This window comes from Ammospiza caudacuta, chromosome 10, assembly GCF_027887145.1.
Source record: "Ammospiza caudacuta isolate bAmmCau1 chromosome 10, bAmmCau1.pri, whole genome shotgun sequence".
Taxonomy (NCBI): Eukaryota; Metazoa; Chordata; class Aves; order Passeriformes; family Passerellidae; genus Ammospiza; species Ammospiza caudacuta.
The window spans coordinates 3,149,899-3,168,830 of NC_080602.1; the positions used below are offsets into that span (position 1 = coordinate 3,149,899).

Genomic DNA, 18,932 nt, shown 5'->3' on the forward strand with positions numbered 1-18,932 from the left:
AAGAAAAGCTGCTCCCAAACCATGGCCTCAGCCTTCTTCAAGGGCACGGCCCATCCACCCCACAGCTGCTCCCAAACACTTCCCCATCCACACTGGACCACCTCGAATGCTTCCTCTGGAATAACAAACAACACATTATTGAAAAGAGTTTAGAGACAAAAAGGGAAAAAAAGAAAAACGGTAAAAACTCTTATCTCTGTCAGGCCCTTGAGGAAGGCCCAACCCCTACATGGTAGGGAAAAACCCAGCCATGGCTGTGAGAAACCCACACTTTCTCTCTTTCCCCCTGCACTGCCCCCCCAAAATCACGGTGACCCCAAAGCAAACAAGGGCAGTGGAGCAGCCCAGCCCTTCCTTGCCTGCACAGCAAAGCAGCTGTGCACAGGTTCTGGAGTCCCACCTCTGCTCCCACCATGGGGCTTTGTTTGTGTCAGGCTGGCTGCCCCAGCCCCAGCCCGGGGCACGGTGGGTGCTGGGGCTGTTGGCAGGGCCAGGAGCCCACTCCCATTTCGTACCCACCCCAGCCCATCCTCCCAGCCCTGCCAAAAGCAGCTGGGCAGCCACTGAAGAATGAGTTGCATCTGCCCCAGCAAAGGGGGAGCCTTTGGTTCCCCGCCATGCTGGGCAATGCCCAAATCTGGCAGAATTTCCCTGGGTGGGGACTCACCTGCAAATTCCCTGTGGAGTTTGGCTTTGAAGAAGGTGCCAGAATCAAAGTCCATCACCTTCAGCCTCCCGTGGCCAGGCTGAGAAGAGCTTGTCATTACTGATGTCACCCTTGCTGTCTCCAGCAGCAGCAGCAGCAGCATCATCCCCACCCGGTACAGCTTCTCCAGGAGCTCCTTCTCCTTCCCTGGGGGCAGACCAGGCTCTCAGGGCTCTGCCCAGGGCCCCAGCTGTCAGGGAACCAGGACAAGCAAAACCAGCTGGGATGGCGGCCACCAGTGCTGGGCAGAGCAGCTCAGCTCCAGCACAAGGGCTGCGTGTTCCCATCCCATGACCCCGGTGCTGTGACACTGGCAGCACAAAAAACTCTGGGTTCCTTTTCTTCTGACTGCCAAGGCACATGTGGAGTAGGAACTTACCAGGGCTCTGGATCAAAGTGTGCCTGTGGCTCTCTCCCTTCTTCTATGGCAGAGGAATATCCCACATCCAAGGATCACAGAACAGGTCTTCCAGTGTGGGTCTGTCCAAGGAGTTCACGGATAAACACCACCTGATCAGGTCTTTGCACTCTGGGGAGAAAAAGCAGAAACTGAAGGTCAGCCAGAGAAGGCTCCTGTCTGCTTTGCCCCACTATTCCCTTTCCCAGGCCATGCTGGATGTGCTCAGAGCTGGGCCTAAACTTTCCCATCAATTCCCTGTTTTGGAGGAGAGCAGGACATGTGCCACCTCCTCAGCAGCTGCCAGAGCGGGATGCCCACGACCCCGCTGCTGGCTCCCAGCACTGGCATTCCCCCCGTGCCCAGACAAGAGGATCCACCTTGAGAGAGCCGTTGTGGCAGCGGGAGCTGGCCCCAGCTGAGGTTCTGGCCCCTCCTGAAAGGGTGCTCCCCGCAGACCATCTGGTGCAGCAGGATGCCCAGGGACCAGACCGTTGCTGCCTCGCCATGGTACCAGCCAAAGTCGTTCCATTCCGGGGGGCTGTACGACAGTGTTCCTATGGAATACAGATGGAGTTCATCAGGGGGATGCTGCTGCTCCCAGAGCCTGGCCCCAGCATCCCTGCACCTGCGGGGGCTGCATCAGGGGCACCCAGGGTGACCACTGCCCTCTCGCCAGCACCTGGGACTTGTGCACAAAGTTAGGGTTGGAAAAGAAGCCTCTGGTGCTGGAAGAGGGCAGCCCTGGCTAGGCTCAACCATGACATGCAAAGGAAAAACCCACTCCATGCTGGGGAAAAAACCTGCCCATATCCTCCCTGCCTGCATTGCCCCAAAAATATTATGAAGCCAAGGGAAACAGGGCGAGTGGAGCAGTCCAAGCCCTTCCTCTCATCTGCACACCAAAGTGGCTGGGGCACAGGTTCCGCCCTCCCTCTCTGCTACCCCCACCCACGGGGGGTTTGGTCGGGCTGGCTGCCCCAGCCAAGCCCCAGTCCTGGGCAGAGTGGCTGGCAAAGGCTGCCAGCAGGGCTGGAAGATGGCTGCCCACCCAGCCCTGCTCTAAAGCAACTCAGCTGAAGATTCAGTGCCCTGACTGGCAGCAAAAGGGAGAATCCCCGCTGCCACAGCCAGCTTGGGCTGGGAGATGTTGGGGCATGAGATGTCAGCAGCGGGAGCACAGCCCTGTGTAGGCTCACCTGCAAAGTGAGTGTAGACTGTGTCCTGCAGGTAGGTGCCACAGCCAAAGTCAATCAGTTTGGCCTGCCCGGTGTCCAGGTCAACCAGGATGTTCTCTGGCTTGATGTCCCTGTGCAGGACCCCGCAGCTGGTGCAGTGCCGCACGGCCTCCAGCACCTGGCGGAACAGCTCCCGCGCCTCCTCCTCGGGCAGGAACCGCCGTGCCCGAATGAAACGCTGCAGGTCCTGACACTGCTCTGGCCGCTCCAGCACCATCACGATGCAGTTGGGGAGCTCGAGCCACTCCAGCAGCTGGACCACACCGGGGAAGCCAGTAGACACCTTGGTCAGCAGCACAACCTCCAGGGGTGCGCTGGTGCCGTCGGGCTGCGGAAGGAGCACGACGCCGTCAGTGGGGCCGATGCCGTGCCGGGCCTGGGGAAGCCCTCAGCCAGCCCGGGATGCTCTGCGCCCTGCGCTGGCCCCACGCCCGCTCTCCCTCGGGGCGTCCTGGCGGCTCCCACCGTGCCGGGCCCCGGCTCATCCCCGGCCGGCAGCCCCGGCTGCTGGCCCCGCTCACTCACCAGCTCGCCCCAGTGCCGGACGCGGTTCCGTGGCACCCTTTTGATGGCCACCTGCAAGCCAAGGGCAGCAGCGGGGTGAGCTCGCTGCCCGCACTGCGAGCCCCATCCTCCGCTCTCCGCCCTCCTCCTCCTGCATCCCCTCCTCCTGCGCCCGCCGCCGGCCCCGCCGCTCACCGGGGCGCCGTCCGAGAGCCTCGTGGCCGCGAAGACTCTGCCGAAGCCGCCGCGTCCCAGCAGCGATCCCAGCCGGTACCGCTCCTGCAGGGCCTCCTGCGCCGTCCCTGCGGGCGGGACGCGGCTGTCAGCGCTCGGCCCGGGGCCAGCAACGGCCCCCGAGCGCCCCTCACCCGCCCCGGGCCGGCCATGCCCGGGCGTTCGCTCCCGGGAACGCGGCACGGGAGGCTCGGGGCCGGCGGCCGCGCTGCCGAGCGGCGGAGCTCGGGCCGGGGAAGCCGCAGTGGAGGCGGCGGGAGCGGCCGCGCCGCGTGTGTGCTCCGCGGGCCCCGGGAGAAGCCGGGGCCGGGGCCGGCGCCGGGGCTGTGGCCGGGGCCGGGGCCGAGGTCGGGTCGGGGGCCGGGCTCGGGCCAGGCGGAGCCGAAGGGCGGCGATGCCGCCCCAGCCCCAGGCACTGATGCCCGCCCAGCAGCGCCACCGCCAGTACACCCAGAGCCGGGCGGAGGCGAGACCGCGGCGGGACGGCCGGGGCCGGGCACGGGGCAGCCCCGCCCGGGGCCGGGGGCGGGCCGGGGGCATGGCCCTGCCCTGCAGGGGGGAGGGAGGAGGGGAGAGGAGAGGGACGCCGGACAAGGGACCCCGAGAGAAGGGTGCCCGACAGCGGGAAAGGGAGAGAAAGAGAAAGAAGAAGAGAAAGAAAAAGAGAAATAGAAAGAGTGCTTAAAACTATCTGTTTGCTGCTGCTGCTGTCGCCGCTGCTGCTGCCGCCGCTGCCGCCGCTGCAACTGAAGCACCGGGGCCGTTCGTCCCCGTGTCCGTTCCCCGCTCGCCCCACGAGCCCCACGTTCGAGCCCCGCGCGCCCCGGGGACAGCCCCTCCGTCTGCCCAAACACGGGAACTTTGCAGCCTTGAGCCCAAATGCAGAGCCCTGACTCCTGCACGCTGGCACAGCGATCCCCTCGCTCGCTGCTGGGCATTGTCCTTGCTGAGGGGCAAACACTGTCGGGACACTTCCCTTGGGGTAGGATTCCTACCTGAGCCCAGCACTGCACTTACATCTCCAGTGTTGCTTTGCAGTAAAAACAGGGGAAGGAAAACTGTGTGTGGCTCATGGTATTTTAGTGTCTAAAAATCACTACGTCATCGATCTTAGAGATGAGATGCATCTGGAATTACTGGGATGCAACATGAAAAAGGGGAGCATAGAAATAGATAAGGGAAAACATCTTAGATTGTTTCTTTCATTTTTATTTTACTTCTGGAAAGCTGTTTCAGTTTTCCAGGAATCTCCTCCTGTCTGCTCTCCCCAAGAACCTCTCATGGAGAACGAGGTCAAGTTTCTGTTGCAAGATTTTCCATCAGGAAATTATGCTACATGTGAAGTTTTCATTGTGACTGTTCTGGTTTAGGGCAAATTTTGGGAGGAAATCTCCAAAAGGGGTCCATCTAGAAAGCAAGTTCAAGCGTCCCCTCCCCGACTAGTTCAGGAAAAGACTTCCCTTGAGAAAAGTTAAAAACCCCAGTTTGTTTAACAAGTAAAGTATTCACAAGCATGAAAAATGAATAATATTAAATAAAACCTCGGACAGTGCTGAAGAGATGGCAAATTCAGAAGGTCCTTTTTGTGGGTTGTAGTTGGCTCCCTCGGTCTCTTCTAAGTCCCTCTGGTGCTGGAATGCAGTGTCCCAGAGCTCGGGGGGCCACAGGTGTGAGCTGCTGCTGCCGGTGTTTTTCTGGGTTTTCAGTCCAGAGCAGGTGTAAACAGTTCCAAGAAAAAAGAAAGTCACAGTCCAAGGAACTTCCCTGCCCCAGCTAGCTAAAAAACAATTGCTAGACATGGGCTGTGAAGGCATCAGGAAGTTTCCAAGTCTGAGCACTGGTGGTCTCAGCTAACACCAGAGCTGGATGGTGCTGGAGCCAGAACCTGCAGATTTCCAAATTTTGGCTGTCTGTGCCAGCAAATCGCTGGACTTGGGCTGTGCCAGCACTAGGAAGTTTTCAGATCTGGGCACTGGCGTTGCCAGCAAACACCAGATCTAGGTGACGTCGTTGCCAGTGATAGAAATCTGCTGGATTTGTGCTCTGCTGGCACTGAGAAATTTCCAAATCTGGGTTCTGGTTACATGAAACGCAAGATGTGGGTGGTGCCAGAGCCAGTAAGAGGAAGCTGCCACAGGGTTTGGATTTCTGTGCCAGCAAATTGCTGCACTTGGGCTGTGCCAGAATTGGGAAATTTCCAGATCTGGGCACTGGCAGTGGCAGCAAACAGCCCATTTCAGGCTCCAGGCTCCAGGCAGGACTGTATCTGGATGCCTTCCTCTTTGTCTTCCTTCTTTCCTTCCTTATTTCTTGGGATCCTGCGGCCAGCAAACTCCAGATTGTGCAGTGCTGGCAAGGGGAAATTGACAGGTTTTAGCTTACTTTGCCAACAAATTCTGGACATGGGTGGTGCCAGAAGAGGGAAATTGCCAGATGTGGGCACTGGCAGTGCCAGCGCACACCAGATCTGGGTAGGGAATGTGCCAGCACCAGGAAATTGCCAAATGCTAACTTTCAGTGCCAGCATATTGCTGGAATTATGCTGTGCAGGAACCTGAAAAATTCTGGATCTGGGCACTTGTGGTGTCAGCAAACACAAGACTGGGTTGCTGTAGGTACCAGGTATTTGCAAGGTTTTGGCTTTCTTTGCCAGAAATCACTAGACTTGGGCTGTGCTGGCACCGGGCAATTCCTGCATCTGGGCACTGGTGGTGCCAGCAAACACCGGATCTTGGCATTGCCAATGACAGTAGCAGGGAATTGCCACATTTTGGCTTTCTTGACCAGAAAATTGCTGGACTTGGCTCTGCCAGAACAGGGAAATATCCAGATGTGAGCACTGGCAGTGGCAGCAAACACCAGGTCTGGGCACCTGTATTGGCATCAGGAAATTGCCGGATTTTGGCTTTCTGTGCCAGCAAATTGCTGGACTTGGGCTGTGCCAGGACAGGGAAATTTCAAGATCGGGGCGCTTGTGCAGCAAACACCAGATCTGGGTGGTGCTGGTGGCAGCACCGGGAAGCTGCTGGGTTCTGGCTTTCTTTGCCAGAAAATTGCTGCATTTAGGTTTTGCTGGCACTGAGAAATTTCCAGATGCTAATTTTCTATGCCAGCAAACTGCTGGAATTGTGCTGTGCAGGCATCTGAAAAATTCCTGATCTGGGTACTGGTGGTGTCAGCAAACCCGAGATCGGGTTGCTGTAGGTACCAGGTCTTTGCTTGGTTTTGGATTTCTTTGCCAGCAAGTTGCTGGACTTGGGCTGTACCAGAATAGGGAAATATCAAGATCTGGGAACTGGCAGTGCCAGCAAACACCACATTTCAGGAAGGACTGGATCTGGACCCGTTCCCTCCCTGCCTCCCTCCTTTAGCAAGGTGCCAGAGGGGCTGGACAGCAGCCAGACAGAAAGGGACCTGGGGGCACTGATGGACAGCAGGCTGGACATGAGCCAGCAGTGTGCCCAGGTGGCCAAGGAGGCCAATGGCTCCTGGCCTGGCTCAGGAATGGTGTGGCCAGCAGGAGCAGGGCAGGGATTCTTCCCCTGTGCTCAGCACTGCTTGGGCAGCACCTCGAGTGCTGTTTGCATTTCTGGACCCCCCAATTTTGGAAGGACATGGAGGGGCTGGAGCGTGTCCAGAGAAGGGCAACAAGGCGGGGGGTTGGGGGGGGGATCTGGAGCACAAGAGCTGTGAGGAGCGGCTGAGGGAGCTGCTGGGGTTGTTTATCCTGGAGGAGAGGAGGCCCAGAGGAGACAAGGCAGTGTCAGGGCACAGGTTGGACTTGATGATCTCCATGGCCTGTTCCACCCTTGCTGATTCTGAGATTCTCTGAAACCACCCTTGGAGCAGTTGCAGGATGAGCCCTGGGCCTCCTGTTCAGAAGCTCCAGCAGCCCAGGTCCCTCAGCTTCTCCTGCCAGCCCCAAAGCCCATCCTGTCAGTCCTGCAGAGCCTCTGCAGCTCCTCCTCACTGCCCAGAACAGGGAGCCCCAGAGCCAGACACAGCAGCCCAGATGTGCCCCCCTGGCCTGGGGTGCCGCTGGCAAGGGAGCAGCACCAGGCACTGCAGGAGCCTGCAGACAATTGATCTGAAGGCCAAAGCTCCTTAGCTCCTTCTGAAAGAGCAGGAACAGTTCCTCATTCCAGAGTGGTGGAATGCTGGGCACCGCAGCTCCGGGTGAGGACTGGACACAAGTTTGCTCCCACTGAGTGCTGGGATGGGTTCTGCAGGAGCTCTGGGCTCCTGTGCTTGCCAGGCACAACGAGGAGAGAAGGAGCCAAGTGCACTGATGTGGGAAATGGATTTGTAGAAAGTTTTTAGAGCCTAATAGAAGGCCCACAAAATATGAATCTGTATATAAATCTTGAGACAAGGAATGCTAACTTAAAATTTTCCATGGAATAGGACAGATATTGTTGATAGAGTAATGGAGCTAGAAAAATATTTCTAAAGATGGCCTTGCAAATAAGACTTTGGAAAAACAGAGCTATGAAAGATGCATTGTAGTGGGACCCACAAGGGGTATTTTTAAATAATTGGCTTTAACGCATCTACAACATGGCATGGCAAAAGGCTGAAAGACCAAGAAACACTTATAATGTAAAATATTTAGGAAGTAGTTGGCTTCTGATTGTGATGGCGTGAATGATAACATCTGTATTGTCTCACCCTTCTCATGAGACTGAAAATGGAATAAAAGTTTTTAAAACACCTCTCAGTTGCCCCATCTCTAGGTCAAGAAAAGAGTATTATCCAACACACTGACACACCTTTGCCTTAAGCATAGCCCAGCCTGGACCAAACACACTGAAAGGTTTCCCCTGTGGCCCATGTCTCGAAACATCAGGTCTGCTGTTTGACAACTCAGGTTGGGTTTGTGTCAAGGAGTTCCCTCAGAAATACTGGGTTTGTCTTCCTCTGTGCCTTCCCCTCAGCAGCCTTGGGGATGCTCCTGTGTGAAGCCATCTGTCTCACACAGTTTCAGACAACTTCAAACAGGATACCGTGCAATAAGTCGTCTCCTCTAAAGTGTGCCAACAATCCCTTTCCAGCAATAGGAAATTATTACTGATAGATGAAAGTGGAAAACCCCCAACAGTTTATTATCAAACAGAATCCCCCATGACACGCGTTCCAAGAAGGCGCCGGGGTCTCTCTCGGAAGAACAGGAGCTGTCACGGAGCAGTTCCAGCAGCTGATGGAAGCTCGGGGACTCATCCGGTGTCGGCTTTCTCCCACGGCAGAGCTCCATGGGGCGGGCAGGGCAGTGAAGCAGCTGGGCTGGAGCCCCTCGCTGCCTTGTCTCCCCGGCGTGGCTCAGCTCACAGACTCTCGGGCTGGGAGCGGGGCCGCTCCGCTCCTGCCGGCACCGTGTCCCTGGGCTTGGACAAACAGTTTCCTGCCAGGAGAGCCCTGCACACTGCTCCACAGATCTTTCATAAAGGCCCAAACCAACTCCAAACACTCTGTCTGCAGCAGCTTTGCACAAAGGGCTGCAGCAATCCGGGACAGCTGCAAGTGAGTGTCGGAAGGCTCTTGTCTTGTTCCTGACAGCAGAATTCTTGATGATCTGATGCAGTTTTATTCAGATGTAACATGAGAGCGGAGGTTTTTTGTTAAAATATTTCATGATGAGTAACAAGCCTTGGGTGCATGAGGTACAGGACTGACATGCCAAAGCATGAGCATATCCTCCAAAGTGGCCAGTTTAATTGCCCATTTTATTACTCTTGTATTTACTCCACACTAATAAGGAAAACCAAGCTCTGCTTGGAGGCAAAACAGGCATGGGATACACTACAGTCCCTCGCAGGCTCAGCAGGGCTGGCAGTGACACAGCAGGCCGTCTGCTTCACTGTGAACCACTACAGAGCTGCATCCCAATCTGGTTTAGGTAGCGTGGTATAATTAAGAGCTCCCTTTCTGCAGGAGATACAAAAAGGAGATCCCAAATGATCTTCTGCAAACAAGGTGCAAACAACACAGCTGCACTGCTGTCCCGGATAAATATACATACAGGTGAACTTTGCCAAAGCAGTGCATCATTTCCCAGTGAAATACATGACCTTTTCTTAGCTATGGAATTGTGATTGAAGACACCTGTGAGCCAGATCAGTGGGAGATTGCAAAGGAGCAAAGCTTTGGGATTTGGGCACACTTCTCTTGGTTTCTTTGCTCAGGCCTTTGGTGAGCACAGAACACACCTAGGTAGAAAACCTTTGACTAGACAGGATCTTTTGGATCCATTGTCCCCCAAACGTGTCAATGTGTGGCCCCGTTGTAATGCCAAGTAACAAAGAGCAGCACAGATGACACAAAGAAAACATGGCCAAAGAGGAATAGGAGAGGCCCAATGAGGAAAGGATGTGGTGAGACACTGGCACATTGAGTGAGCTGCACTCCCATAATCTCTAGGCTAGCAGGTCCTGGTCTCACTTTCTCCTTTTGGTTTTTTCAATTGTGTTTATTTATTTACTATTTTTCATCATCAAAATAAAATAGCTAGAATTAAAAAAAAAAAACTCATAAAAACTTAAAGACAGAATCAAAAGACATTAATTCAAAACGAACCCTAACCCCAACCCCAACAACAACCCCAACCCTAACCCTAACTGGGGTCGTGTTTTCCTAATTTTCCCCATTTTTCCCCCAATGTTTCCCCACCGTGTCTCGGATTCCCCCCCGATATTCCTTCCGGGGATCCCCGGCCGTGTCCAGTTCTTTACCCCGATCCCGCCCGGCCATGCCCGGTTCTTTTCCCCGATCCCACCCGGCCGTGCCCGGTTCTTTTCCCCGATCCCGCCCGGCCATGCCCGGTTCTTTTCCCCGATCCCACCCGGCCGTGCCCGGTTCTTTACCCCGGTCGCGCCCGGCCGTGCCCGGTTCTTTTCCCCGATCCCGCCCGGCCGTGCCCGGTTCTTTACCCCGATCCCGCCCGGCCGTGCCCGGTTCTTTTCCCCGATCCCTCCCGGCCGTGCCCGGTTCTTTTCCCCGATCCCACCCGGCCGTGCCCGGTTCTTTTCCCCGATCCCGCCCGGCCGTGTCCAGTTCTTTACCCCGATCCCGCCCGGCCGTGCCCGGTTCTTTACCCCGATCCCGCCCGGCTGTGCCCGGTTCTTTACCCCGATCCCGCCCGGCCGTGCCCGGTTCTTTTCCACGATCCCGCCCGGCCGTGCCCGGTTCTTTTCCCCGATCCCGCCCGGCCGTGCCCGGTTCTTTACCCCGATCCCGCCCGGCCGTGCCCGGTTCTTTTCCACGATCCCGCCCGGCCGTGCCCGGTTCTTTTCCCCGATCCCGCCCGGCCGTGCCCGGTTCTTTACCCCGATCCCGCCCGGCCGTGCCCGGTTCTTTGCCCCGATCCCGCCCGGCCGTTCACGGCCCTCACCCGTCCCCGTGCCCGGGCCGGCCCTGGGGCTCTCCCTTGCTGGCCCCGGGCGGGTGCGGGAGAGAGAAAATCCAGTAAAATGGAACAAAACCCAATCCAACCGTGCGGGGTCTCGGTGGGGTTTGGGGTGCACAGCTGGGATTTGGGGCGTGCGGGTGGCACCTTGGGCTCCCTCCCGGGTGGGGTTTGGGGTCAGCTGGGGCCGGTTCGGGGCTCCCGTCGACAGAGGAGCCGGGCCCGGTCGGAGGAGTCCGCAGGGGATTTGGGGGCAGCTGAGCTGGTTTTGGGGGAAACGGGGGCATTTTGGGGGCTCCGAGATGAATGCTGGGATCACCTGGGGGCATTTTGGGGCTCCCGAGTGGGTTTTCGGGGCACTTGGAGGCATTTGGACAGTCCCGGAGGGATGCTGAGCTGAACTTGTGGCCGTTGCAGCTCAGCAAGGAAAGAAAAGGTAAAACAGAAAGCCTGAAAGCCAGGCAGAAAGAAATTCCTAATTTTTAACCCCAAAAATGCCGGTTGGAGCCCTAAACACTTCCAGATTTTCTCCCTGCAAGGACCCAAAATTCCCATTTCCCCCCCTTTCTCAGGCCCTACAAATGCAGGATTTTACCCCAAAAATCCGGAGATCCATCGCTGAAAGATTCGGGTTTTGAAGCCCAGAAATGCCGGGCTTGAACCCCAAACAATCCGATTTTGAACCCCAAATCTTCCCCAATTTGTTTCGCCTTCCAGGGCCCAAAGGTCCCGGTCTGGAACCCCCAGAGTCGCGATTTTCAAGCCAAACATTCCCAGGTTTTCACCCCCAAAATCCCCACCCAAATGCATGCCCAGAACGGGGGGGATTGAAGCCCAAAAGCCCCGACTTTTCGGGCCGGAGTTCCGGGAATTTCCCGCCGAAATGCCCCGGATGTTTCCCGCCAAAATGCTCAGGGCTTGCGGGCGCGGCAATGGTGGCGGCGGGATCGGCCCGGCTCAGGTTGGGGGTGTCCGCGGGGGGGTTGGGGGGAATCGGGGGGATTCTGGGGCTGCTGGGGGGATCGGGGGGCTGCCAGGCCGGTTTTGGGGTGAATCGGGGCCGTTTCTGGACTCCCATCGAGCGCGGCCGAACCGAGCGCGGCATAGGCGGCGGCGGGAAGGGGGCGGGGGGGCAGCGGCGGCGGGAAGGGGGCGGGGGGGCAGCGGCGGCGGGAGCGGCCGGGGCGGGGCGGAGGTGTCCGGGGGGGATTTTGGGGGGATTTGCGGGGACTCTGGGACAATTGGGGGGATTTTGGGGCTCCGAGGCCGGTTTTGGGGGGGATTTGGGTGGGTTCTGGGCTCTCATAAGCGGCGCCGAGCCAAGCGCGGCAGAGGCGGCGGCGGGGGACGGGGGGCGCAGCAGCGGGAGCAGCCGGGCCAGGGTGGAGGCGTCCGGGGGGGGATTTGGGGGGAATTGGGGGGGATTTGGGGATGGTAGCCGAGGCTGGAGGGGTCCTGAGGCGATTTTGGGGGTAGTTGAGGCTTTTTGGGGGGAACTGGGGGGGGGGGTTTGGGGCTCCCGGGTGAGGTTTTGGGGGGGTCCGTGAGGGGTCGTGGGCGTCCTGGATGGGATTTGGGGAGATGGGAGGGATTTTGGGGTGAATGTGGGGGATTTGGGGGCCGGCAGGTGAATCTTGGGGGGGAATTGGGCCATTGTGGGGGTCCCGAGTTGCTTTTCCCAATCTTTAGCCCCAAGTTCCCGATATTTCGGCCGTCGGTGCCTGCGCCCGTTCCCCGCTGGCCCCACAAGCCCCACGTCCGAGCCCCACGCGCCCCCGGGACGGCCCCTGCGCCTGCCCCAACATGGAAAAGGGGAGCGCAGAAATAAATAGAGGAAAACATCTTGGATTGTTTCTTTCGTTTTCATTTCACTTCTGGAAAGCTGTTTCTGTTTTCCAGGAATCTTCTCCTGTCTGCTCTTCCCAAGAATCTCTCATGGAGAACAAGGTCAAGCTTCTGTCGCAAGATTTGCCACCAGGAAATGATGCCACTGGTGAAGTTTTCATGGTGACTGTTTGTGCTTGCTTAGGGCTAATTTTGGGAGGAAACCTCCAAAAGGGGTCCGCCTAGAAAGCGAATTCAAGTGGCCCCTGCCCCTACTAGTTCAGGAAAAGACTTCCCTTGAGAAAAGTGAAAAAAAACCCAGTTTATTTAACAAGTAAAGTATTCACAAGCATGAAAAATGAATAATATTAAATAAAGTCTCGGACAGTGCTGAAGAGATGGCAAATTCAGGAAGTCCTTTTTGTGGGTTGTAGTTGGCTCCCTCGGTCTCTTCTAAGTCCCTCTGGTGCTGGAATGCAGCGTCCCAGAGCTCGGGGGGCCACAGGTGTGAGCTGCTGCTGCCGGTGTTTGTCTGGGTTTTCAGTCCCAGAGCAGGTGTAAACAGTTCCAAGAAAAAGGAAAGTCACAGTTCCTCCACAGAAAGAGGAACTTCTCTTCCTAAGCTAGCTAAAACCAAATTGCTAGAGCTGGGCTGTGAAGGCACCGGGAAATTTCCACATCTGGGCACTGGCAGTCCAGCAAACACCAGAGCTGGATGGTGCTGGTGCCAGAACCTGCAAATTTCCAAATTTTGGCTGTCTGTGCCAGCAAATCGCTGGACTTGGGCTGTGCCAGCACCAGGAAGTTTTCAGATCTGGGCGCTGGCGCTGCCAGCCAACACCAGATGTGGGTGGCGTCATTGCCAGCGACAGAAATCTGCCAGATTTGGGCTCTGCTGGCACCGGGAAATTTCCAAATCTGGGTTCTGGTTACATGAAACACAAGATGTGGGGGCGGTGCCAGAGCCAGTAGCAGGAAGCTGCCACAGGTTTTGGATTTCTGTGCCAGCAAATTGCTGCACTTGGGCTGTGCCAGAATAGGGAAATTTCCAGATCTGGGCACTGGCAGTGCCAGCAAACAGCCCATTTCAGGCTCCAGGAAGGACTGGATCTGGATGCCTTCCTCTTTTCTTTCCTTCTTTCCTTCCTTCTTTCCTGGGGTCCTGCGGCCAGCAAACTCCCGATTGGGCAGTGCTGGCAAGGGGAAATTGCCAGGTTTTAGCTTTCTTTGCCAGCAAATTGCTGGACATGGGTGGTGCTAGAAGAGAGAAATTTCCAGATGTGGGCACTGACAGCGCCAGCGCACACCAGATCTGGGTGAGGGATGAGCTGGCACTGAGAAATTTCCTGATGGTAATTTTCTGTGCCAGCAAATTGCTGGAATTGTGCTGTGCAGGCATCTGAAAAATTCCGGATCTGGGTACTGGCGGTGTCAGCACACGAGATCGGGTTGCTGTCGGTACCAGATCTTTGCTTGGTTTTGACTTTCTTTGCCAGCAAGTTGCTGCACTTGAGCTGTGCCAGAATATGGAAATAACAAGATGTGGAAACTGGCAGTGCCAGCAAACACCACATTTCAGGAAGGATTGGATCTGGACCCGTTCCCTCCCTGCCTCCCTCCCTCCACAAGGTGCCAGAGGGGCTGGACAGCAGCCAGGCAGAAAGGGACCTGGGGGCACTGATGGACAGCAGGCTGGACATGAGCCAGCAGTGTGCCCAGGTGGCCAAGGAGGCCAATGGCTCCTGGCCTGGCTCAGGAATGGTGTGGCCAGATGGAGCAGGGCAGGGATTCTTCCCCTGTGCTCAGCACTGCTTGGGCAGCACCTTGAGTGCTGTGTCCACTTCTGGGCCCCCCAATTTTGGAAGGACATGGAGGGGCTGGAGCGTGTCCAGAGAAGGGCAACAAGGCTGGGGAGGGGTGTGGAGCACAAGTCCTGTGAGGAGCAGCTGAGGGAGCTGCTGGGGTTGTTTATCCTGGAGGAGAGGAGGCTCAGGGCAGACAAGGCAGTGTCAGGGCACAGGGTGGACTTGATGATCTCCATGGCCTGTTCCACCCTTGCTGATTCTGAGATTCTCTGAAACCACCCTTGGAGCAGTTGCAGGATGAGCCCTGGGCCTCCTGTTCAGAAGCTTCAGCAGCCCAGGTCCCTCAGCTTCTCCTGCCAGCCCCAAAGCCCATCCTGTCAGTCCTGCAGAGCCTCTGCAGCTCCTCCTCACTGCCCAGAACAGGGAGCCCCAGAGCCAGACACAGCAGCCCAGATGTGCCCCCCTGGCCTGGGGTGCCGCTGGCAAGGGAGCAGCACCAGGCACTGCAGGAGCCTGCAGACAATTGATCTGAAGGCCAAAGCTCCTTAGCTCCTTCTGAAAGAGCAGGAACAGTTCCTCATTCCAGAGTGGTGGAATGCTGGGCACCGCAGCTCCGGGTGAGGACTGGACACAAGTTTGCTCCCACTGAGTGCTGGGATGGGTTCTGCAGGAGCTCTGGGCTCCTGTGCTTGCCAGGCACAATGAGGAGAGAAGGAGCCAAGTGCACTGATGTGGGAAATGGGTTTGTAGAAAGTTTTTAGAGCCTAATAGAAGGCCCACAAAATATGAATCTGTATATAAATCTTGAGACAAGGAATGCTAACTTAAAATTTTCCATGGAATAGGACAGATATTGTTGATAGAGTAATGGAGCTAGAAAAATATTTCTAAAGATGGCCTTGCAAATAAGACTTTGGAAAAACAGAGCTATGAAAGATGCATTGTAGTGGGACCCACAAGGGGTATTTTTAAATAATTGGCTTTAACGCATCTACAACATGGCATGGCAAAAGGCTGAAAGACCAAGAAACACTTATAATGTAAAATATTTAGGAAGTAGTTGGCTTCTGATTGTGATGGCGTGAATGATAACATCTGTATTGTCTCACCCTTCTCATGAGACTGAAAATGGAATAAAAGTTTTTAAAACACCTCTCAGTTGCCCCATCTCTAGGTCAAGAAAAGAGTATTATCCAACACACTGACACACCTTTGCCTTAAGCATAGCCCAGCCTGGACCAAACACACTGAAAGGTTTCCCCTGTGGCCCATGTCTCGAAACATCAGGTCTGCTGTTTGACAACTCAGGTTGGGTTTGTGTCAAGGAGTTCCCTCAGAAATACTGGGTTTGTCTTCCTCTGTGCCTTCCCCTCAGCAGCCTTGGGGATGCTCCTGTGTGAAGCCATCTGTCTCACACAGTTTCAGACAACTTCAAACAGGATACCGTGCAATAAGTCGTCTCCTCTAAAGTGTGCCAACAATCCCTTTCCAGCAATAGGAAATTATTACTGATAGATGAAAGTGGAAAACCCCCAACAGTTTATTATCAAACAGAATCCCCCCATGACACGCGTTCCAAGAAGGCGCCGGGGTCTCTCTCGGAAGAACAGGAGCTGTCACGGAGCAGTTCCAGCAGCTGATGGAAGCTCGGGGACTCATCCGGTGTCGGCTTTCTCCCACGGCAGAGCTCCATGGGGCGGGCAGGGCAGTGAAGCAGCTGGGCTGGAGCCCCTCGCTGCCTTGTCTCCCCGGCGTGGCTCAGCCCACAGACTCTCGGGCTGGGAGCGGGGCCGCTCCGCTCCTGCCGGCACCGTGTCCCTGGGCTTGGACAAACAGTTTCCTGCCAGGAGAGCCCTGCACACTGCTCCACAGATCTTTCATAAAGGCCCAAACCAACTCCAAACACTCTGTCTGCAGCAGCTTTGCACAAAGGGCTGCAGCAATCCGGGACAGCTGCAAGTGAGTGTCGGAAGGCTCTTGTCTTGTTCCTGACAGCAGAATTCTTGATGATCTGATGCAGTTTTATTCAGATGTAACATGAGAGCGGAGGTTTTTTGTTAAAATATTTCATGATGAGTAACAAGCCTTGGGTGCATGAGGTACAGGACTGACATGCCAAAGCATGAGCATATCCTCCAAAGGGGCCAGTTTAATTGCCCATTTTATTACTCTTGTATTTACTCCACACTAATGAGGAAAACCAAGCTCTGCTTGGAGGCAAAACAGGCATGGGATACACTACAGTCCCTCGCAGGCTCAGCAGGGCTGGCAGTGACACAGCAGGCCGTCTGCTTCATTGTGAACCACTACAGAGCTGCGTCCCAATGTGGTTTAGGTAGCGTGGTATAATTAAGAGCTCCCTTTCTGCAGGAGATACAAAAAGGAGATCCCAAATGATCTTCTGCAAACAAGGTGCAAACAACACAGCTGCACTGCTGTCCCGGATAAATATACATACAGGTGAACTTTGCCAAAGCAGTGCATCATTTCCCAGTGAAATACATGACCTCTTCTTACCTATGGAATTGTGATTGAAGACACCTGTGAGCCAGATCAGTGGGAGATTGCAAAGGAGCAAAGCTTTGGGATTTGGGCACACTTCTCTTGGTTTCTTTGCTCAGGCCTTTGGTGAGCACAGAACACACCTAGGTAGAAAACCTTTGACTAGACAGGATCTTTTGGATCCATTGTCCCCCACACAGGTCAACAGGTGACTCTGCTGTAATGGCAAGAAACAAAGAGCAGCACAAATGACACAAAGATAACATGGACAAAGAGGAAGAGGAGAGGCCCAATGAGGAAAGGATGTGGTGAGACACTGGCACATCGAGTGAGCTGCACTCCCATAATCTCTAGGCTAGCAGGCCCTGGTCTCACATTCTCCTTTTGGTTTTTTCAATTTTGTTTATTTATTTACTTTTTTTCATCATCAAAATAAAATATATAGAATTAAAAATACGTCATCAAAACTTAAAGACAGAATCAAACCACATTAATTCAAAACTACATCGAAAGATCAGAACATATGTACAGCTGTAACTATGAAGCCTAACGCATCAATCCTAATCTGCAAACACTCTTCATACAGGCGGTATTATAGTGACTTGAGTGGGCTGCTGCTGGTGAGAGAGAGACGGTGAATCTTGTATCTTGATCAGAAGGCTTGATTTATTAATATATGATATAATACATTATAGTTATACTAAAAAGAATATAAAGAGAGGTTTGCAGAGTTGCTAGTTAAGCTAAGAATAGATAGAAAAGAATTTACAACAAAGTTGTGTCCAGGGACTCAGTCCCCTGGCTTGCACTGATGATTGGCTCTTAATTATAAACATAGAAAATGAGCTAATCAAGGTGAATCTTATTGCATTCTACAGCAGCTGATAATAATTGTTTACTTTGTCTTCAGAGACTTCTGGCTTCCCAAAGACACAGAAATCCAAAAGGAAAGATTTCTGTAGAGAAATGTCTGCGACACAGGCGGCAGCTTCTTCCTGACTTTGGAGGACAGGGAGCTCTTCTGGAGGGGAGGCGAGGACTTTGTGGGTGAGGGAACGTCAGAAGTGTCCAGAGAAAACTTCTCGGTAAGACTGTAACCAGCCAGATCTGCAAAATGGAGACACAAAGTTTAACAGAGAGGCAAAGTTTAACAGAGGCCACAATGCAAACCTGAAGCATCTGAAGCTCCATATTTCATGGGACACATTTCCTGGAAATGTCCAAACAGCTGCACAGGGAAACATGCTCCTGCTGGCAGACACTGAGGCAGGCCAGGGCAAACCCTGAGCCACTTGCCCAGAGCTGGCACAGGCCCAGCCTGGCCTCTGGGCTGCCCTGGGACAGCAGGGAGCCCAGAGCCCTGTGCTCCCCAGGAATGGCTCAGCTGCACATGCACCCTCCTGCTCCTCTGCCTGCCCCACAGCTCAGCAGCCCCACAGCTCCAGGGGCACTGGCAGCAGCACAGCTCATTGCAGGGGCACATGCAGGGCACAGCTGTTCCCTGGCAATGTGCACAGCCTCTCTGGGCTGCCACAAGACCCTTCCTGCCAGCAGAGATTGGCCCAGCTCCCCCCTCACCTCTGTGTGAGGCTGAGCCATGATTGCCTTCACCTTGTCATTAATCTGGAGTTGCTTCAGGCCCCCCATGCCATGACTAGGAAGGGCAATGGAGAGAGCAGGGGCAGATGCACACCCTTCCTTAGGATTTTGTCATTTTTGGCACAGCTAAAAAGGGAAATCCAGAGGTGTCCAACTCAGCGCTTCCTCAGCCTTCTGGAGAACATCTCGCCTTCACCAGCCCAGCATTTTGGAGAGGTTTTCCCGCACATGTGGAGGCTTGCTGGCAGCACATTCCTTCAGCTGGGTGCCCATCACCTTGCAGAGGGCAGAGGCCAGCTTGGTGGCCACGGTGCGGACGCTGGCGCTCCGCACAGGCAGCGCCTTGTTCTCCAGGCAGGACCAGAGCACGGGCAGGGCGTCGCGCTGGGCGACTCCAGGGCTCCTGGCATGAACCCCCTGCACAAGCACTGCCGGGACAGAGACACAGCTCCTTACCCACCAGCCTCCCTGCAACAAGGATCTGCCTCTGCTTCTGCTTCTTGCCAGCCTCTCTGGCCAAGAGCAGCAAAACAGCACCCAGAGCCCCTTGGTCCAGAAAGGGGCAAAGCAGCTGAGCATCCTGGAAACAGAACCACCAACCCCTCAGCACTAATTGCTCTCACCAGAGCCTTGTCCCTGCGGCAGACTTCCTACCTTTACTAAATTATTTCACAATCTCTGCATGAGCAATGAATGAAATGTCCAATTGCCTTTGATTTCCATT

At 55.2% G+C, this 18,932-nt stretch overlaps 1 protein-coding gene across 1 annotated transcript; it reads right to left on the reverse strand.

Annotated features, from left to right (window-relative positions):
• Positions 1-1,128: 1,128 nt before the first annotated feature.
• Positions 1,129-18,256, reverse strand: LOC131562109 (serine/threonine-protein kinase pim-1-like). The gene is made up of 6 exons (XM_058811683.1): positions 18,188-18,256; positions 3,041-3,628; positions 2,867-2,917; positions 2,303-2,669; positions 1,484-1,660; positions 1,129-1,235 (listed from the first exon to the last, which is right to left on the reverse strand). The coding sequence occupies exons 1-6, from the start codon at positions 18,254-18,256 to the stop codon at positions 1,129-1,131; spliced, it is 1,359 nt and encodes a 452-aa protein (XP_058667666.1).
• Between the last annotated feature and the right edge of the window lie 676 nt (positions 18,257-18,932).

Excerpts from the sequence above, each read along its gene's own strand:
- LOC131562109 (XM_058811683.1), bottom strand. The coding sequence starts at position 18,256 with ATGGGGGGCCTGAAGCAACTCCAGATTAATGACAAGGTGAAGGCAATC. Across the intron at positions 2,670-2,866 it reads TCCGGCACTGGGGCGAGCTG|CCCGACGGCACCAGCGCACC; the intron begins GTGAGTGAGCGG and ends CTCCTTCCGCAG. Across the intron at positions 1,236-1,483 it reads GCCACAACGGCTCTCTCAAG|AGTGCAAAGACCTGATCAGG; the intron begins GTGGATCCTCTT and ends TTTTCTCCCCAG.